Source organism: Octopus sinensis, linkage group LG16 (genome assembly GCF_006345805.1).
Source record: "Octopus sinensis linkage group LG16, ASM634580v1, whole genome shotgun sequence".
Lineage (NCBI taxonomy): Eukaryota > Metazoa > Mollusca > Cephalopoda > Octopoda > Octopodidae > Octopus > Octopus sinensis.
In genome coordinates, this window is record NC_043012.1 from 29883112 (window position 1) to 29904957 (window position 21846).

Here is a 21846-nt window from a genome sequence, read left to right on the forward strand (position 1 = left end):
AGAAGGTAGACCATAAATTATATTTCCTTTTTATCATTGTGAGATAGTGTGTATGTGTGTGTGTTTAATGAGGGATGGTCAAATGGTTTTGGGGTTTTAGAGAAGAAGAATTCTTTTTATTATTATTTTGTGGAGGTGTGTGTGTATGGGTGTCTGTAAGTTTGGAGAAGGGAAGAAAGGAGAAGAAGAAAAAAAAAGGAAGAAGAAATAATTGTGTTGATATTTATACCACTATATATATATATATATACTAAATGCTACATTATGTTAAATTGTAAATTGAAAGATTTGTCCTTCAATGTATGATGAGCAAAATTTCATAAGGTCCCATTCTTGAAAAAGAGACTTTCTTGTGTTGAAGTTACAGATGACAGAATATAAACTGACAACTACTGAGTCTGATCTTCAAGAATGGACCTTATGAAATTTTGCTCATCATACATTGAAGGACAAATCTTTCAATTTACAATTTAACATAGTGTAGCATTTAGTATATATATATATATATATATATATATAGTGGTATAAATATCAACACAATTATTTCTTCTTCTCCTTTCTTCCCTTCTCCAAACTTACAGACACCCATACACACACACCTCCACAAAATAATAATAAAAAGAATTCTTCTTCTCTAAAACCCCAAAACCATTTGACCATCCCTCATTAAACACACACACATACACACTATCTCACAATGATAAAAAGGAAATATAATTTATGGTCTACCTTCTTATGTCCCTCCCCACCACTACACTCTCAATAACACTATGAAATGGTCAAAACTTAAATTCTTTTTCCCCAAGATCTTAGACCCCACCCTTGGAGTAAACATCCTGTCCAGCAGAACAAACATTTTTTCTTCTTCTTGCCTCTCCCTTCCCCTCTTTTTCTTTAACACTTCTTCCAAATACAAAAACACACACATGCTCTCTCTCTCTCTCTCTCTCTCTCACACTTCTCCTCATCCATCACCCTCTTGCACTGTCTTATATCCCTCCCCACCACTACACACTCAATAACACTATAAAATGGTCAAAACTTTTTACACAGGAACTTAGTTCGATTTGAAAACCCCACTAGAATGGGAGGAAGGGCTAATACATGATCTAAGTTATATGATGTATAAAAACATGTAATATACAAATAAATATCTGTAAATATAAAACCATCCGAATTTCTGAGTACTTCTAATATAAAATACCTGTACATCATCTCCAAACCTTCCAATATATATATATATATATATATATATATATATATATATATTAGAAGAAAAATCAAAATGAAGGTAAAATGAGTATTTCAAGTCATTTAGAATAATTTAATTAGGGTAAATTTGAAGTCTTACAACCGTTTCTGGGATGACCTAGGTGGTTGGTTAGCATGTTTGTGCACTGGGTATTCCATCATCAGAGAAAAAGTGTGAATTTTTTAGACGGGGAAATTTCACAGATTACAAGGAATAAAATAGAAATACAGTTCTATATTTAAGAGATGAGGAATTCTGTACATTATTTATATTACTTACATTTGACGGGTATTTGTCTTCATCTTGTTTGTTGTTAACACAACGTTTCAGCTGATATACCCTCCAGCCTTCATCAAGTGTCTTGGAGAAATTTTGAACCTGGGTTCTCATTCCTAAGTTATTTTTCGATGTTATTATTCTGATCCCTGCCTGGAATTGTAGTCAGAATTGGGGTTAGTAGCCCGTGCTCTTAACCACTACGCCATGGACATATTGCATAGTGGTTAAGATCACAGGCTACTAACCCCAAGATTCCGAGTTTGATTCCAGGCATGGTCCTGAATAATAATAATAATAATAATGACAACAACATCAAAAAATACCTTAGGAATGAGAAGCCAGGTTCAAAATTTCCCCAAGACACCTGATGAATGCTGGAGGGTATATCAGCTGAAATGTTGTGTTAACAACAAACGAGATGAGAACAAATATCCATCAAATGTAAATAATGTAAATAATGTGAATAAAATAGAAGAATAAAGAGTAAAAGTAGCTTACTCCTTTATTTTTCTATTTTAATCCTTATATACTGTGAATTTTATTCCTTGTGTGTGTGTGTGGGGGTCACTTGACTGACCAGACTATCAGACAATGTAACTTGCATTGTTGTAGCTTTTGAATGTTGCCCCTGCACTGGTTAAGTGGGCAGAGCCAACATTCCCCTCTTAAATGGTATGACAGTCCATCACAGGGGTACCCGTTTACAGCTGAATGGACTGGAATAACGGGAAATGAATATGTAGCAGTCTGGGAATTGAAACCACGATGTTATCATGAGTGCAGCGCTTTAATCACCATACCACACACCTTTATTTATATCAGATGTTGCTACACATCGCTGGTCACCATGCGCTTCACATTGTTTTAGCCTCCAAATGATGCCACCCCGCTGGCTAAGTGAGCAGGCCAACAGAAGAAAGAGTGAGATATTGTTGTGACGAAAGAGTACAGCAGGGATCGCCACCACCTCCTGCCAGAGCCTTGTGGAACTTTAGGTGTTTTCACTCAATAAACACTCACAACGTCCGGTCTGGGAATCGAAACCGCGATCCTACGACTGCGTGTCCGCTGCCCTAACCACTGGGCCATTATGCCTCCACACACACACACATATATATATATATATAATATTATATGCATTTATATATGCATACACACACACACAAGTATGTACTGACTCTCATTTTTATCTAACAGGTAATCAAGAAGTTGTCGTGATTCTTGGAGGGTTTGGCTCCCACCAGAATTTAGTTGACACTGTTGAAATGTACAATCCAAAGACATCAGAATGGAAATATCTACCTGTAAGTACCATTGTCAGTATTATTCTCTGTTTCAGAGGAAGGCATAGATGTTTATAACAATCTAATCTTTTATGCTAACAAAAAACCCTTAAAGGATTTAACCCTAAATCTAAAATAGATTGAAATGCAATAGATCGATACTAGGGCCATAATCATGGGTGACATTTTCATTTGACACCGCTAGAAAAAAATCTCATTTTCCGTAGCGGTGTCAAATGAAAATGTCACCCATAATTATGGCCCTAGTATCAATCTATTGCATTTCAATCTATTTTAGATTTAGGGTTAGAGTTAGGGGTGGGGGAAGGGTATTTTTTTTCTTCACAAATGTAAATAAACCCAATGTGTTTCTTAAAGGAGGGACATATTCATACAGCACGGAATGTTGTTTACCTAAATGGAGGTCAGGGATTGGTTAAAATTGCCGAAATGCTTGAAATTAAAGTGGAAATATGTTACAACATATAGAATTTTCTCAATAAAGCCAAGAAAAAATGATGTTTTATAAACACATTCTACCAGTATACGAAGTTTAAAAGTGTTTAGTTAACTAGAAATTATGTTACAAAGTGCCGTTCAAAAGGAAAAGATCCATGCTTATTTAATTCACATTGTTTCAAATTAATTATGCTTTATCTCATAGATTTGAGATTTTGACGATGTGATTGTTTATTTTGAAAATGACATTGTAGGGTAGGTGTGAGAAGCTGGATCTGGATGGTTTAACTCTTTCGTATTCAAATTTTTCTGTTGAATGTAAAGCTTATTTATTCACATTGCTTTGAATTAATCCTGCATTATCTCATAGCTTTGAGAGTTCAATAATGTGATTGTTGTATTTTTACAAGGACATTGTAGGGTAGGTGTGAGAGATCTGATCTGGCTGGTTTCAACATATAACGTAAAAAATATTTGGCCAGATATGGCTGGTTTAAATGCTGAAGGGTTAAATAAAAATCAGGCAGAATATTTGGGCTGGATATGACCAGTTGAAATGCTCAAGGGTGGGATATTCTGAGATATTTGCTTGACATTTGTTAACAGCACATGACAGGAACAGGGAGGATATAAATAGGGGTCTCCTGGAATGTGTGAGGAGAGGATTTTCTGCTGTGAGATTCCCTGTGGTACAGCAGAACCTGCACATTGATACACAACATTCATTGTGATGTCCCTTTATCTCCGGACGATATTACCTGGATAGCAATGTCATTGGTCATTACCCTTTGCTGTGAATCCGCTCCTACAAGCGAAGAGGATATTCTGTCTAGTGACTTTGTCCAAGGAGGGGCAATGCCCATGGATTTTGTCATGGCTTTGGTCGGTCATCATACTTGCCCAAATTGCCATTCAGTGGAACTGAACCCAAAACTACATGACTGCAAAGCCATGTTCTTAATTCCATTGTCATGTCTGTGACTATACAAAGTCTTTGAGTGAACCAAAGCCACCTTTTGTAAATCTACAAGACTCCGCTTTGTGTAATATCCATTTTCATCTTAATTAATCACCAAATTATTCTAATTGGTTCCACTAGAGTCTGCTGAAATCCCGGCGCTATGTATCTGCAGTATCATTAAATGGTAAAATTTATGTTATTGGTGGCTATGATGGTCAAGCACGGTTAAACTCTGTAGAATGTTTGGACACAACAGCTGAAGAAGCCCAATGGCAAAATGTGGCACCAATGAATCAACACAGAGGCTTAGCAGGAGCTTGTGTTTACAAAGGTAGAGAATTGGATTTCTTTAAATATTTCGGAGTGGTGTGATGATGGTGATGATGATGTTGTTGTTATTGTTGTCATTGGTGGTTTAAGATTTATTGTGATGGTGATGGTGGTGTTGTTATTGTAGTTGTTGATGTTGTTGTTAGTGATGATGGTTAGCTGGTTGTTAGTATTGTGCTGCAAGATAATGTTGTTATTGCTGTTTAGCCCTGAGTTGATCCTGGTCAAGCTGACCTGTAGCTAAAAGTTTACAAGCCTTCACTGTCCTCTCTTTTCATTTTAGGATATTGTCCAATGCACATTTTATGTTTTAATAGATTTGGATCTTATTCAAGGTAATGAGCTGGCAGAATCATTATCGCTCCAGACAAAATGCTTTGTGGCATTTCATCTGTCTTTACATTGCGAGTTCAAATTCCACCAAAGCTGATTTTGTCTTTCATCTATTCAGGGTCAGTAGAATAAGTACCAGTTGATTGCAGGGGTCAATGTGATCGATGTAGCCCCTCCTCTTGAATTATTGGTCTTGTGGAAAAATATGAAAGCAATATATTACAATGTTATTTGATGGAATTTGACTGTTGTTTCTAGCAAGACATGCAATCACATAACCTGACTCATTCTGAAAGATGTGTTGACATTCTTCTTAGTGGTATGCTTGTTTTTTAACCTTGGGCAGACTCCCATTGACCAGAAAAGGATCAATGACAGCCCGGCTGTTATGTTCCTGTCTTGTGGAGAAGAATACTGCATCTCAAAGTGCAGCACATAATCTGGTTTCCCTGCATTTTTAATGCTATTCCTTTGTGATATGAGATTTCTCTGCCATTTCTAGCAAGTTCAGTCACAAGCAAAGGGTTTTACATCATCAAGTGGTTTGTGAGGTTGTAGTGACTGGATGCTGAATCCAGAAGTAGTTTATGTGGTAGTAGTGAGTAGTTATAGTGAGTCAATGTAGCAAGTAGTTTATGAGGTAGTTGTCACTGGATAGTTAACGAAGAAATAATTTATTAGATAATATTAACTGAATTGTGTAGGAATCAACTGCTTTTCTGAGTTGTGGATGTCGTTGGTGTCATGTAAATGGCACCTGTGCTGGTGGCACATAAAAAGCACCCATTACACTCTTGGAGTGGTTGGCATTAGGAAGGGCATCATCCAGCCACAGAAACCTTGCCAAATCAGACAGGAACCTGGTGCAGCTCTCTGGTTTACCAGTTCCAGTCAAACCGTCCAACCCATGCCAGCAGGGAAAGCGGATGTTAAATGGTGATGGTGATGATGACATATTTTTGTTTTAATAATTAAATGAAAGATTGATGTATGTTAGAATTATTTGGATGGTTTAATATGTGTGAACGGCAGGTCTGACTGCAGATTCCCACATAAAGTTATGACCTATTGAAATGTCATCATCATCATCATATCCTTTCGCATCTGTCTTCCTGGCTGATGTGGGTTGGACCGTTTGACAGAATCTCACTAAATTGGAAGACTGCTTCATGCTCCAGTGTCTGGGTATGATGTGGTTTCTGTGGCTGGGTGCCTTTCTTAAATCCAACTACTTTACTGAATGTTCTCGATGCTCATTTTGGGACCCTAGTGCAAATGATGTCAGTAATTTGCAAGACAATGAAAATGTCCCCCTTGTCTCTGTATATTTGTTGCCATGGTCTGAAAGGTATGACAGAGGGAGAAGCACAGGTGTTTCTGTAATGGAGGAGATATGTGGCTACCCTGTATAATTAAGAGTGGTCATAAGTTGCTGGAAAGAAGACAAAAGCAGTACTGACAAGTTTACTGTCAAGGGACAAGAAGATGAGTTTGTAAAAGAATTGAGAGGAAAGGTGAAGAGTGGTGACCAATGAAAAGATAAGGATGTGAGAGGAAAGTTAAAAGAAGGAGATGGAACAGACAGTTTGAAGAAGGAGATGGAAGTGAATGGAGTATGGAGTGTGAAGGGGAAAGAAATAGGATTGGCTGAAATGGTGAAAGATTTGTACTGAGGTTCCAGGCTTCAGTGGTCATCACTGACCAATGACAAATTTACAAGGCAAAATCATGTTTGATCTCTTTCCAGGGAAAATCTATGTTTGTGGTGGGTTTGATGGTTACTCTCGACACACAAGTATGGAGGTTTATAATGTTGTGCTTGACCAGTGGATATTACTGTGTGGTATGTCTGTTGGTCGTGAAGGAGCTGGACTTGTTGTGGCCAGAGACAAGATTTACTGTATTGGAGGATATGATGGGGTTAATCTCCTTGATTCAGGAGAAGTTTATGATCCAGACACTGAACGATGGTCACCCATGGAACCAATGTCCACTCGACGATCAGGTCAGCAGCTTACCTTTATTTCGGCTTGTATTTTTTTTTCCTTTTGTGTTTGTTTATTATTGTTATTTATTTCCCTTTTTTTTTTCTGTCTGTAAAAACTGGACACATTATTCGATAGAAATTTTACTTCATATTAATTTATATAGACATAGATATTTGACCTACAAATGTCAATGTATATGTGTTGCTGAAGTGAACAGTTAGGTTGTAGGTGCTACCATAGTGTAGCCAAATACTAAGGTTAGTACAATCAACTATTCCTGCAATGAAAAATGGGTGACCATTTTTTCCAGTAGTAAAAATCCCTGTTATTTTCATCAGTAAGTGACAGAAATTATCTTGTTAGCAAATAAAGGAAGTTAATCCTGGACAAGTTCTGCCTTGTTGTGTTTTTTCAGTAGCAATTACAGACCATTCTCTTACCAAATAAATAGCTTAGTAAACATTCTAAATGATAAATTTTTTTGTCTTAGATTGAAATTGATAAGTATATTAATTTAAGATGACAACAATTAATTTGGTGAAAAAATATTTTTCTACATATTCCACTTACAAACTTATGCATAATTAAATCTTTAGTTGTTGCTGTTATTGTTTGGCCCAGGACAGCTCTAATCTAGCAACCCTACAACCAAAGGTGTTCCATCTGTGACCACCCTTTCTTTTAATGTTTTATTCCCCATTCTATACTTAAGGCCTTCCTTGATGTTGCTGTTTACCCCCGGGGCAGTCACAGTCATGCAGACCTTCGATCAAAACCATTCCAGCCATGATGACATCTTTTATTTACACATTGTATCCAGGATGCATTATACATTGTGTTCCCCTCTTTGTTTTTTCTTAATACAGGACAATGTGACTTGATGGTGATTTGGCTGCTATTTCTGGCATAAAGACCAACCACACATATGCTGTTATGTTGAATGTTCAAATTGTTAGTGTATCCTTTATGTATATTTAAATTGCTGATGTAATTATCTGTTTTAGGGGCAGGTGTTGCTGTTGTTAATGACATCATATATGTGTGTGGTGGCTATGATGGCTCGAACCATTTGTCCAGCGTAGAATGTTACAACAGCTACACTGGTCACTGGACATCAATACAGAATATGACTGTACCAAGATGTTATGTTGGTGCTTGTATCTTACGAGGGAAGCTTCTAGTGGTTGCTGGGTAAGTTGTAGTTTTTCCATCATTTAACTTTGCCGTCCTTGCATGGGTCAAACAGAATTCATTGAGACAGTTCTTCTACAGCCAGATGCCCTTCCTGTCACCCACCTTCAACTGTTTCCAGATAATATGTCCTCAGGGCCAGACATGTTCGTCATGGAGCACTGGAAATGAACAACATCATTCATACAATGGTGATGCTCATTTGTAGCCATCACCTGATGTCAAGACAAGGACACACACACACACTATGAGCTTCTTTCAGTTTCCATCTACCAAATACACTCACAAAGCTTTGGTTGATATCTGCCAAAAGTGTTACACTGTGGGACTGAACCCAAAATCTCATGCTTGGGAAGCAAGCTTCTTAACCACGCAGCAAACTCTGTGACTGAATTAGTCTCCTTCTGTAACTTCGTTAATTGGATACAATTAATTATGTTAAATAACTTAAGTGCAATCATGGCTGTGTTGTTAAGTTCACTTCTTGAAGCTGTAGTCTTAGGTTCAGTCCCACTTGGTAGCACTTTAGCCCTAAGCAACCCTAACCATAACCCAAGCCCTTGCCTGTAGATTCGGTTGACAGAAACTGAAAGAAGGCTGTTGTAGATATGTGTGTGTGTGTGTGTGTGTGTGTGTGTGTGTGGTGTGTGTGTGTGTGTGCTTGTTTACCTCTTCAATCAGTATGCAGTGTCATTGTTGTCGTCAGTCTCTCCTGTCAACAAGTCATCCATATTGACTGTGCCTTGGCAGCTCATAAGAAATAAGTGGTCGCTTATTTGCAGTTAAGGGTTAATGCCTGGAAGAGTATCCAGCTATAAAACAATGCCTCAAATAACATGAGTAACTCATGTAAGCATGGTAAAATAAATGCACAACAAACAAGCATTCATTGAGGAATGTTGGTGGTCTGCCCACCCAGCCTGTGGAGTGGCATCATTTTGTTAACTAAGTACTTCGGGAACAGCTTTGTAAGCCAACATCTGGTCGATATAGTAATACAGATATGTGTATATATATCACGCATATCATCATTTTAATGTCCATGGATCAGACTGAAGATCAGATTTTCTATGGCTGGATGCCTTTTCTTTTGCCAAATCTTGCCTGTTTCCAAACAATCTAATACTTCTCCTATGACCAGAAATATTTTCATATATGAAGGCAAAGAGACAGAAACACACACACTGGGTTTCTTTCAGTTTCCGTCTACCAAATCCACTCACAAAGCATTGGAAGATACTTAGCCAAAGTGCCATTCTTCAGGTGTCTTCTATAATCTTGGGCCCACCAATGTCTTCTGAGTTGATCCACCATAGATTTCTTCTGTACACATGTAATAAATAAAATTTTTTTTGAAGTTTGAGATTGTTTTTTGTTGTTTTTTTTCCTTCTTTTTTTGTTTATTCTTACCATTTCTTTTTCAAAATTTCCTCCATCTTCTGTATATTTCAGGTATGATGGAAATACATTGCTAAATTCTATGGAGAGTTTTGACCCCTTGAAGAACACTTGGGAAATAATCGGCCAGAATATGTCCACCCAACGTTGTGATGCTGGTGTTGCAATCATCCGCTATTTTCCTGAACATCTTTGTCAATGAAGGACTCTCGAGATTTCAGTATATACATATATACATATATACATACACACACAAATATGCATGCATACATACACACACAAATCTCTCTCTCCCTCCCTCTCTATATATGTATGTATTTATATATATATATATATATATAATATATATATATATAGATATATATATATATATAAACTAGAGTGACAGATATGTGTGTACACATATATATGTGTGTATATACACATATATATGTGTGTATATATATATATATATTACATAATTACATATAGGGACCATCATTTTGTTTAATCGCTCTTTCGCATGTTCTTACACATTAGCATACTGATCTCATATAAAGTAACACACACACACATTCACTCATACAACATGTATAAACATATATACACTCATACTGATATAAGAATGTGTGTGTGTGTGTGTGTGTGGATAGCTTGATAAATTGATAGAAATAGACAGACAGAACATATTTTGTGTGTGTGTGTGTGCATGATTACATACAAATTTCTTCATATTGTATATATGTGTGTGTATGTACATATATACACTGACATACATACACATTGATATAGTGATCAAGCATATTTCATATATCATAGTGATAAATGCTCAATAAAATAAATATAAGGTTAATTTATATATTTTTATGCAATCATGGAAACCTGTCAATCCGTGTTGCTAACAGTTTTTAAAGATAATCAAAGTCATTGAGTACATACTGCCAAGCTCAAGTGACTCATTCTGTTTGTGTTGCTTGATTTATGTGGGCATAAAAGAAGCAGTCTTTACTTCTGTTTATGCTTTAAATTTGTGAAATGATAGACTTTTCCTCTGACATTTTCTAAATCTTAAACCATAGAACATGGTTAAATGGTGATCATTTGGAATGATTCCTTGACAGTTGACCTATTTACTTGCATTGAATATAATTTAAGGATTACTTAAAAAATTTTCTAGAGCTTTGTTACATAATTTTATTATATTTTGTCTACCAATATTCCTGAAAGAAGAGGTGTGATTGTAAAATCATCTTTTGAACAGTATTCCTGTCATGCTAATACAGTACCATCCTGAAGGATTATAGTGGTATGAGAGAAGACCTGTTCAAAAGAAAACTTTAACAAAAACACTGGTAGAGGAAATGTAACAAAACTCATGAATATCTTTGAAAACTTTTATTAACATATAAATTTATGGGTTTCAATGATTGCATTGTCCACATGTGTGTATGTGTCTACATACATACACATATATACATACAGACATACATAAATACAAACATACACACATATGTATAAACATTTGTGGAAAACAGAAAAGAATTTACAAACTAAATAAAAAATAACACTAAAAAACTAAACTATCTCAAGAAATGAATATAAAAATTGAAATTTTAAAAAAACCCAAATATTTATTAAAATTACTTTTTCAGAAAACTTTGAAACAAAACAAAAAAATTATTACAGAAACACAAATAACAACAGCAAAAAAAAAACAACAAAAAACTGTTCATTTGCTGTCTGAAATGTGTCCAAAGATAAGATTCTTTGGTCAAGAACAACCAAAATATTTATTTATTTACTGCTTTTTTGATGAACATATAATTCATCTGTCCACTTCCTGTTCCCCTTTGGGATACAACTGATTTTTTTACTCCTTCTTTTTCTGTTCATTCTATCATCATGACCATGTTGTCAATAGGTCCACCATGTCCTCATTACCACTATGTCGACATGTCCACTTTGTCAAAATGGCTGTTGTCCATTCTGTCAGAACGTTCACTGTTCCAACATGTCCACTCTGCCAACATGACCAACCAGTCAATATCTCAGCTGTGACAATATGTCCAATTTGTCAACCTGACAGCTGCCACATGTCCATTCTGTCAAAGTGTCGATTCTGTCAACATTTCCAATGTGTTATCACAACCCCTATGTCCACATGTACATTCTTTCAAATCTTCTACTCTCCCACATGTCCACTGTTTTCACTGTCCACTTTATTACATGTCTGGCCACTGCATTGGGTGTCCACTACATCAGATATCCATTGTATTCCTTGTCCACCTTATCCACTGCTATTAATCCGATCAGTTGAGTGGAAGAAGAAAGCAAAAAAAGAAAAAACTCAGCAACCCCTACCAGCCAGTCATTACTCCCTGTCCCCCCCCCCAACACACACAAAAAAGACATGCAAAACAAAGATAAAATTTAAAAGAAAAGAAAAAATATCTAAATTGACTCCCAATTTTGCAGGGAAAATTCTTTCAATTGCATTTCTATCCAACTAAAAAGAAAAGATTTAGCATATTATTATTATTATTATTATTATGAAGGCAGCGAGCTGGCAGATTCGGTAGTATGCTGGATGAAATGCTTAGCGATATTTCGCCTGTCACTATGTTCTGAGTTCAAATTCTGCCGAGGTTGACTTTGCCTTTCATCCTTTCAGGGTTGATAAAATAAGTACCAGTTGGGGGTCAATGTAATCGACTCATCCCCACCTCCCCCAAGCTGCTCTTGTAGCAGAATTTGAAATTATTATTATTATTATTATTATTATTATTATTATTATATTCTTATGTTTTGAGTTCAAATTCTGCTGAGGTCAAGTTTACCTTTCATCCTTTTGAGGTCAATGAAATATAAAAATACTTGTCAGTTACAGGGGTCTATGTAATTGACTAACTCCTCCTCCTCCTGAAATTACTGGCCTTGTGCAGTTATTAGAAACCATTATTATTATTATTATTATTATTATTATATTATTATTATTATTATTATTCATCTTGGAGCCTCCAAATGATTTGTGAAACTGTGGACCTTCATCCAAAAATTTCCTTGCTAAGGACTTCACTTCTACCTGTGCCAACGTCCACCTTGGTATGACTTTGCCAAATTCCACTGTGTGAATCCACAGTATCATGAACAGAAACTGACCATGCCCTGTAATCGCAGATGTCTGATGAAGAGACCAGTCACAATTGTAAGACACACAAGGATCCAGATATTGGTTGAAAATCTTGTTTGGTCTTACTAATTAATTCTTGTTTTCAACCATTCATTGTCCACCTTGCCTTTTTTGCCCGCCTGAAAAGGCCGCCCGCATAACTGCATGGCAGATGAAACTATGGACAACAGTGGGTGAAACCAAAGCAAGAATTTTAAAAGGAATCATTTCCACGGTGACAACAAACTGGACAAAGACTCTACCAGTTGGTAGGGTCAGTTGAGCATCAGATAGAATACCTTGTTATGGCTCTGTGTGTTATGAGTGCAGACCTCACTGAGGGCAGCCTTGCTTTTCATTTAATTCAAGGGTTAATGGAAAATAATTACCAATCGGAGGCAGACCTTTAAAAACATTGAGCTAGATGCCTTGTGGTATTTCTTCCAGCTCTTTATGCTCAAATCCCTCCTTGGACTACCTGGGAGATTTGGCCTGGCTCTCTTACCATGACAACTGTTCCAGTTGATCCAATCAATGGAACAGCCTGCTTGTGAAATTAACGTGCAAGTGGATGAGTACTCCACAGACACGTGTACCTTAAACGTAGTTCTCGGGGAGATTCAGCATGACACAGAGTGCGACAAGGCTGATCCATTGAATTACAGGTACACCTCATTTTTGCCAGCTGAGTGGTCTGGAGCAACATGAAGTGAAGTGTCTTGCTCAAGGACACAATGCACCACCAGGTATTGAACTCAGAACTTCATGACCATGAACTGAACAGCCTAACCACCTAGCCACATGCCTTCACAGCTTTGAGGAGTAGACTTACTCCCTCACCCTCTTTAACACCACTACCTGCCATCTTGGGTACCTTTAGTGGACCCCACTTTATTGTAGGCATTAAGGCCAAGTCTCTTGTTTGAAGATTCTTCTCTTCCCCCTGCCCACCAGTCTTGGAGGCCCTGTAAAGGGTGACCCACACACTGCCTTGCCTTCTGACTAAAAGATTTAAAAAGACAAAAAACTTTGGTGTTTGACACAAAATGCAAAGCTTTAGCACCAAGAATTTGGCAAAGACATGAAAGCCTCTCCTCTCCCTGCTGCCAGTTTTATCCCAGAGAATGGCCACTGCTTATACACTTTGACACCAAACAGCCAAAACAGATCCTGCAAATATTCCATCTCCTAATCACTGTGGTATTCATTAACCTTGACTGGATGAAAAGTGAAATAGACTTCGGCAAGATTTGAACTCAGAGCTCATATAATAAGAAAAAATACCACAAGGTATTTCTCTGATGCCTTACCATTTCTGCTAATTAACGTTGTCTGGTTATAGATTCCCATATTTTTACTTCAAATTCTGCTCAGGTCTATTTTACCATTTATCTTTCTGGGATGAATGAAATAAAGTCCCCCCCCCCCGCCCCAAGTATTCTGATTTTGTGTTTATATTAGAAATTATTATTATTATTATTATTATTATTATTATTATATTATTGAAGATATCGCTCAGGGTCCAATATTGTGATGTTGGAGATTGAACATATTGTGTGTACCAGGGATTTGTACTGTGTGCCAAGTCCCAACAGGGACCTCAGACACGCACTACTTTATTGTAGGATATTTCTAAAGTATCCAAATGATGTCTGAACTTTGGTTTCCTTAAGAAAGCTTCTATTCCAGATCATTCTTATTTTCAGTGAGGTTGACTTATCTTTTCATCCTTTTGGGGTTGATGAAATAAGTACCACTGGGATCAATGAAATCAATGAACCCTCTTCTCACAGATTTCAGGCCTTGTGCCTATAGTAGAGATGGTTATTATTATCATCATCATCATCATTATTATTATTAAGGCAGTGAGATGACTTAATTGTACCTGGAATTTTAAGGTTAAAAGCAGAGTTTGTTTTTGGACCAAACTATAAAAAAGACATTGTGAGCAACAGATGTCGTCAACCATTCATATAAAAAATATACTGATGCTTTTGCAGAGAAGCTCCATACTTCGTTGGGTTTGTGAGAAACTGATGGCGTAACTTTGGAAGAGTTCATAGGTTTTATCCCATGTTTTAAATCTGTCATTATTGTAAAGATTCATCAGGCTGGCTGGTCTACCTGATTTCCTTGCCATAGAAGTGATTGAGGTTACAAAACTCCCCTGGATGGACTGTCAGTCAATCATGGGGTTATCTTCCTTGCTGTTGCTGGAATTCATTTATAGCTGAGTGGAACATTGTGAAATGAAGTGTCTTGCTCAAGAACACACTGCTCAGTTCAGGAACTGAAACCTTGACCATATGATTATGAACACAACACTCTAACCACTGGACCACACATCTTCACATTCTGTCACTCTTGCTTGTTTGAGTCTTCACTCTTTGCTCTCCACTCCCAATCCACTTAATTATAAATAGGTACCATGAAGAGGTGCAGTATACAATTGTATTCATTACTGGGCTCTGTGTGTTATGAGTGATTAAGTGTTTCATCAGCTTCTGGTGTTGCTAATTTTGAAATCCTTGTGTTAGGTAAAGTATGATGAAAATGACTTTCTTCCTCTCCCAGTGGAGTGATATCTCCTTCAACCATTTCACACCACCTGGTAGATCTCCAGCGTATCAAATAAGCCTCAGATATTTTAGAAAAATGCATTTTGGTGATGTGAAGGAAAAAGAACCTGCAGTAGACTAGCTTCCTTTCCAGTGGCGATGATGTCACAATCTATCAATCCTTGAAAATTATTAGAAATCCCAAGTAAGAAAAAACAATTTATTTCTCTATATTTCTATGACAAGTTATTACTAGAATAGTTGAGAATTATTAACTTATTCACCTCATATTGTGTGTTTATATTTTTCTACATTGGATTCCATTTAATTCATAAATTGTTTCATTGTTTTTAGGTGGAAAACTATATTCCTCCACATATAAATACACATATATACAGGGTGTGGTTGAAAGACCTCCCACATTTGCTACATGTAGACTCCATTTCTACCTATCTGACTTTCTTAGTACCATATCAACTGCTGCATAAAAGTGTGGGTGAAGTCAAGGCAGCTGGAAACAGAGTCTTCATGTAGCAAATGAGGGAGTTTCTTTTTTCCACACCCTGTATTAAATAATATATGTACACACACACACATTTACATCTATATATAAATGTATGTATAATATATGTATATAATGATCTTTTGCTTTTTACATTTGCTATTTTTTTGGTCTGTTTTAGCACAGCATCTCACCATTCATTGCAGTTCTTCATCCGCTTTGTGAGACTCACCATCCAAAGATCAAGTATCACTTCTCACCATGTTTTTTATGTTCTTCTTCACTAGACTCCTTTCACTTGCCTGGATTGACATTTTTTTCACTCACCGAACTATTGTTCATTTTACACATCATGTCTCCATTAATGGCACACTCTTCTCTCTTGCACTTTCTTCTCTTTCATACACAAAAGCTAATGCCTCCATTTCCCAGTTTTTCTCTCACCACACTTCTGCTTTGTTATTCAGACATGCAAACATTTACACATCCAACAGTGCAAGCTCACCTCATCTCTTTCCATCGTTCGCAACATTCCCCACATCCAATGCATGTACATAAACATCATACAATATGCCCTTCACTTAGAGAATCCCTTTGTTGACAGCAGAGGTAATAGCTCCCTAAACCTTTTCTACTGATCTTTACTCTGGCTTTTCCAACATTCATCTCCTTTACTAATTTTGTTGCCTGGTTAACAGAAGCTTTCAACTGCCTCTTACTAGACTTCTAAGCATTTGAAAAATCTCCCTTTCTTAGGTTCCATTACTGCTAATTATTGCTGTGTATTTATTGTTCCTTACAAAAATCCTTTTCTGTCAACCTTCCTCAGACCTCACTTCAGTTTTTGTGTAGTATTGCTAGTGTGTAGTAATTGCTATTACATTATAGAGTTCCTGCTTGCTTCCTTTTTGCATATTGAGTATGACCAGTTCCTAGTTGATACTAGTGTTCTGTTTTCTTTTCTGCTAATGAAGAATATCATCTTTGGTTAATTGCTCTTCTTTGGCTCTCCTGATTCTTGATGTTGCTTCCATGTTTTTAATATTTCTTCTAATACTTTGACCGATTTGGTTATGAGAACCGGAACATTGACTACAGACAGTCTTGAAACCCTCTTTTATTGACTGGAGGGAACTGCAATAAATAGGAAGCGACTGAGGACTAAGCCCCAATGGACACCAATCTGCACACCTTAACGAACGTATGTCCCATTCTTACTTTCTTGGTAACACACCTGTACATGGCATGCATTGCTTTTGCAAACTATTCGACGACACTCAGACAAGGAAGTATGCTATTCTACCAGAAGCTCTCTCCAACTCCCTGATGCTTGCTGGTTTGTATTTTGACTAAGAACTTCAGTATTCTTAAAGGAGAATGGCAATTCCTCATCATAACAGAAATCCAAACCTACATCTGGTTTAGCTCTACCATAACTCTCTCTCTCTCTCTCTCTCTCTCCTACTTTCTTCATCAATTTCTTGTTTCTTGGCTGCTTCTTTTAAAGCATCTCCCTGGCCCTTGCAGCTGTTCACAATGATGCCGCTACCCCAGCCAAAGCCAATCCATTACTGCACCTGTCTCCACACCCCTTCATTAACTGTGCAAGTAATCTGAATATCTCTTTTGCCTTTTACTTTTTTCAGTCATTGAACCATGGCCATGCTGGTGTACCACCTGGAAGTGTTTTAGTCAAACAAATCCCCCCACTGCCTGTACTTGTGTTTTTTTTAAGCCTGGTACTTATTCTATTGGTCTGTTTTGTTGAACTGCTAAGTTACAGGGTTGTAAACAAACCAACACCAGTTGTGAAGGGGCTGGAGGGGGACAACATTGACACAAAGACACACAAACATTATATATATATATATATGATAGGCTTCTATTCAGTTGCCATTTACCAGATTCACTCAAAAGGCACTGGTAAGCCTGGGGCTATTATAGAAGACACTTGCCTAAGGTACCATGTGGTGGGACTGAACTCAAAACTGTGCTGTTGCAAAGTAAGCTACTTAACCTATTTCACTGGTTATTTTAAGTATTTCATCCACTTTTCCTGATAGACCTGCTGAATTTTTGCCTTCGTATCGTTAATGGCTTGACCCTTTCTAACATGTAGCAATCAACCTCAACAAATGATCCTTCTGTTGCAAACCCTTCATTTTCTCACACATTCTTCTTCGTCAGTAATTGCTCCAAGCATCATTTCTGTAGTTTCTCTTTCATCTCAAAATAAGTGTGAATCATTGATGGCAGCTTTATCTCGTATCCGAGTATTTATTTTCTTCTTTGCTGAATGCTTCTTTAATGATGATGCCATTGCTGACTCTGTAGACCAGTGGTTCCCAAACTTTTTCAGGCTGCCGCCCCCTTGGCACCCAGCCCACCTTCCTACCACCCCACCCCAACAAACAGAGACCCCTTTCTGAAGTAAATTCAAAGCAACTGTATTTCACAAATAAAACTTAACCTAATGAACCTTATCGCTCCACTTTTCTTCAATGCCCCCTTGAACCCCCCCCCCCCCATGGGAGCAATACCGCCCACTTTGGTAACCCCTGCTGTAGACTAATTCTTGCATAGAAGAGTTGATGGCATTTTATTGCATGGTAATTTTGGTGGAGGATAAGGTTGATTTTGTTGAGCCTTTCTTTCCTGTCATTGGATTTCTTCCTTTTCTCTTCTGGTGGCCTCAAAGATTTTGGTTCCAATGGTGGTGGAACGCTGCCACTTGGTATGGTCTCAGGCTTGTGTTTTGAATAATTTGGGCTCCAATTCCTGTGGCTTTTAGTGTTGCTTTTAGTGAATACACCATTATTATTCCAGTAGCATTTTTTACCAACAACATCCTGATTTACATCAACATCTTAATTTCCATTTCTGATTCCTGCAGGAATATTCTGACATTGAGGCAAACCTCTTACTTTTCACTTAGCTGCACCATTATTTCATGAAGATACAAGACAGCGAGCTGGCAGAACCATTAGCACACCAGGCAAAATGCTTAGCAGTAGTTTGTCCATCTTTACATTCTGAGTTCATATCCTGCCAAGGTCAACATTGCTTTCCATCCTTTTGGAGTCCATAAAATAAATACCAGTTGAGCACTAGAGTCGATATAATCAACTAACTCCCCCACTCCTAAACTTTTAGACCTTATGCATGTAGATATATCCGATGCTATCCAATCTTTGAGTTATCCGATATCTTTCTTTGCTCTCCACTACATCTGTTCTATGCTTGATAGTTTTTATGGGCTTATCTCCCATAACTATTTCCCCACCTTGCTAATCCTGGGAGCTTGGTCTCTGGTTTGCAGTAAGTTGTCTTGTAGGAATGCACAGTTGTTCTTGACAGTTTTGTTTCTTCTTCTTCTCCACCTCTCTCTCCTCATAGTCATCAACTAATACTTCTAGAGAGTCACATCTGGAACAGGGATCTTTTACTTACCACCCACCAATTCTTCTCTTGTTTGGTTTATTGATAAGTTTGTCTAGGTCTTATCCTGAGGTCCCCAAATTCCTGTGCATGCATACATACAAATATATATATACACACATACACACATATATACGTGTAATATACATATATATATATATACACACATATGTGTATGTATATATCTATCAAATCTATCTCTCTCTCTCTATATATATATATGTACACATACATTATATGTGTACATATATGAGTTGATAGGCACATATAGGTACAGGAGTGGCTGTGTGGTAAGTAGCTTGCTAACCAACCACATGGTTCCGGGTTCAGTCCCACTGCGTGACATCTTGGGCAAGTGTCATCTGCTATAGCCCCGGGCCGACCAATGCCTTGTGAGTGGATTTGGTAGGCGGAAACTGAAAGAAGCCTGTCGTATATATGTATATATATGTATGTGTGTGCTTGTGTGTCTGTGTTTGTCCCCCTAGCATTGCTTGACAACCGATGCTGGTGTGTTTACGTCCCCGTTACTTAGCGGTTCGGCAAAAGAGACGGATAGAATAAGTACTGGGCTTACAAAAGAATAAGTCCCGGGTTCGAGTTGTTCGATTAAAGGTGGTGCTCCAGCATGGCCGCAGTCATAAAGAGTATATATATATATCAATATGTTTGTATACATATAAATATATATACAAATGCTTACATATGTATATACATATATACACATATTTATACACACACTCACAAACACATTGCTGAATGATGCTAAAATTGTTCCAAATGTACTTTATTGAATCATGAACTTGGAGGTCATCGTAGTAGTAGTACTAACACCACTACTACTACTGCTGCTGCAGTATTTGTCTTTGTGCCATATTCAAGAAAATAATGTCCAATGTCTGCTAATTATTTTTTTCTTTTTACCTTTTTATTTGTTCCAAATTGAAATATCTTTTTCCTTTTTTTTTCTGTCAGAATATAAATAAGGAGGACATTGCATGGCAGAGCATCGGTCTCAACTAAAACCAAACCAAACCTGAAATTACTCCCCCATCCCCACCATGTTAAAAAATAATGATGTCACTAAAAATGTGAGAATTGAGGGAAAAATCTGCATTTCTGTGATAAAGCGCAATGTCTGACCTCCTTTGTAATATTTCTTGTCTATAAAGTTGTTTCTGTCATTTAAAAATGTTTCTTTTCAATTTATTCATTGACTGGTTTCAGTTGTGCTACGATACGGCCCCAAAGGGTTTACATTAATCATATTGATCTTCGTTATTTTAGTCCAGAACTTAATTTTAATATGCCAGACCGTTTTCGCCATTCAAAGACACAGAAAAGAATTCTTCAATTCACTTTTCCTTTATTTCTTGAGGTATCAAAATTTCTGTTAACCAATTGTGACTCAGTCATCGGCAGAGTCCCACTGTAACAGTTTGGAAATTAATCTCTTTATTATCATATTTCTGTTGAAACACACTTTTGTTTCAATTAAATTTTGAAAATAATGAAAACTTTAGTAGAATAACTTTATCACTAATTAAGCTGGTGTTTGCAACATAGATTTACTTGAAATATTGAGCTGACCTCTGGGTCTATGATACAAACTTCTTGTTTTGAAGGGAATTAAAACATTCCATTTAAATCTCATGTTATGTTTCAAACACCAGCTTAATAATTTCAGAAAGTTATTTTACAAAATTCCTCTTTACTTTCAAAGTTAATTGAAACAATTGTAAAATATTTCAGCAGGAATATTGTAACAAAAAGGTCAAGACATATTTTTAAAAATCTTAATAGGTTTAGAAGAATCTGAATAAAACAAGTGATTGTGTTATTTGATAATCAGAAAATATGACAGATGATGATCTATTGATCTTTGGCTTGTCTCAATCATTGGACTGTAGCCATGCTGGGGTACTGTCTTGAAGGGAATAGTTGAACACATTAAGTCTATTAATTCTATCAATCTCTTTTGTTGAATCCATTAAGCCTTAAGGATGTAAACAGACCAACACCGGTTGTCAAGCAAAGTTTGGGAACGAACACGAAGGCACAGACAATTGGCTCCTCTCACTTTCCCTTATCAAATTAATTCACAAAATGTTGGTCTGCTTGGGGTCATAGGAGAAAATACTTGCCCAAGTGGCTACACAGTGGAGCTGAACCTGAAAGCATTTGGTTTGAAGCAAACTTCTTAATCCCACAGCCATACCGGCATCTAAGTGCCTCTCACCTCCCTGACAGGGATTTGAACCCCAGTCTCCCATGTGACTAGCAAAGAAATAAAAATCTGAAAAAAAATTATTTTTTTAAATCAGGATTACAACAGAAGATAATCCATTGTGTTACCCGTGGAAAGAAACTATGAATGATGATGATGATGCTTGAAAATCCAAAATTCAACACGGGGCAGCGCCAGGAGTCATGTTGTGTAAAAATATAAAGTACCATGGAAAAATAGGTTCTGGGATGTTAAGGTCTTTTGTAAAAGCAGCATTTGATGAAAGGAAGTTGCAGAAAGTCAAGTACCGGCGATTTGGAATGTTAATAGTAAGATGGAACAAGATAACCAAGCATGGCTCTTTGAATGCTGATGGGGTGACTCAACCCATTTTGGAGGCTGTAAGACTTTGGCACTAGATCCAAACATACGCATACATGCAGAAATATATCATTTCCCTTTGTATAACGGTAATTTTTCATAGCATTTTTCCGATGGC

At 37.0% G+C, this 21846-nt stretch overlaps 1 protein-coding gene and 1 long non-coding RNA gene across 3 annotated transcripts in view; both read left to right on the top strand.

Moving 5' to 3' along the window:
• The window catches only part of LOC115220374 (kelch-like protein 12), a 39666-nt gene extending 29873 nt beyond the window's left edge, over positions 1-9793 (top strand). For both annotated transcript variants that reach the window (XM_036509951.1, XM_029790489.2), the window contains exons 7-11: positions 2729-2835; positions 4373-4565; positions 6645-6902; positions 7890-8076; positions 9529-9793. In XM_036509951.1, the coding sequence (XP_036365844.1) occupies positions 2729-2835; positions 4373-4565; positions 6645-6902; positions 7890-8076; positions 9529-9676 (893 nt within the window). In that variant the 3' untranslated portion in view covers positions 9677-9793. The remainder of the gene's footprint in view (positions 1-2728; positions 2836-4372; positions 4566-6644; positions 6903-7889; positions 8077-9528) is intronic.
• A 3519-nt stretch (positions 9794-13312) lies between these two features.
• On the top strand, positions 13313-20312 carry LOC118766546. The gene is made up of 2 exons (XR_005002480.1): positions 13313-17421; positions 20096-20312. It is a non-coding gene; the product is annotated as an uncharacterized LOC118766546 (long non-coding RNA).
• Positions 20313-21846: the final 1534 nt, after the last annotated feature.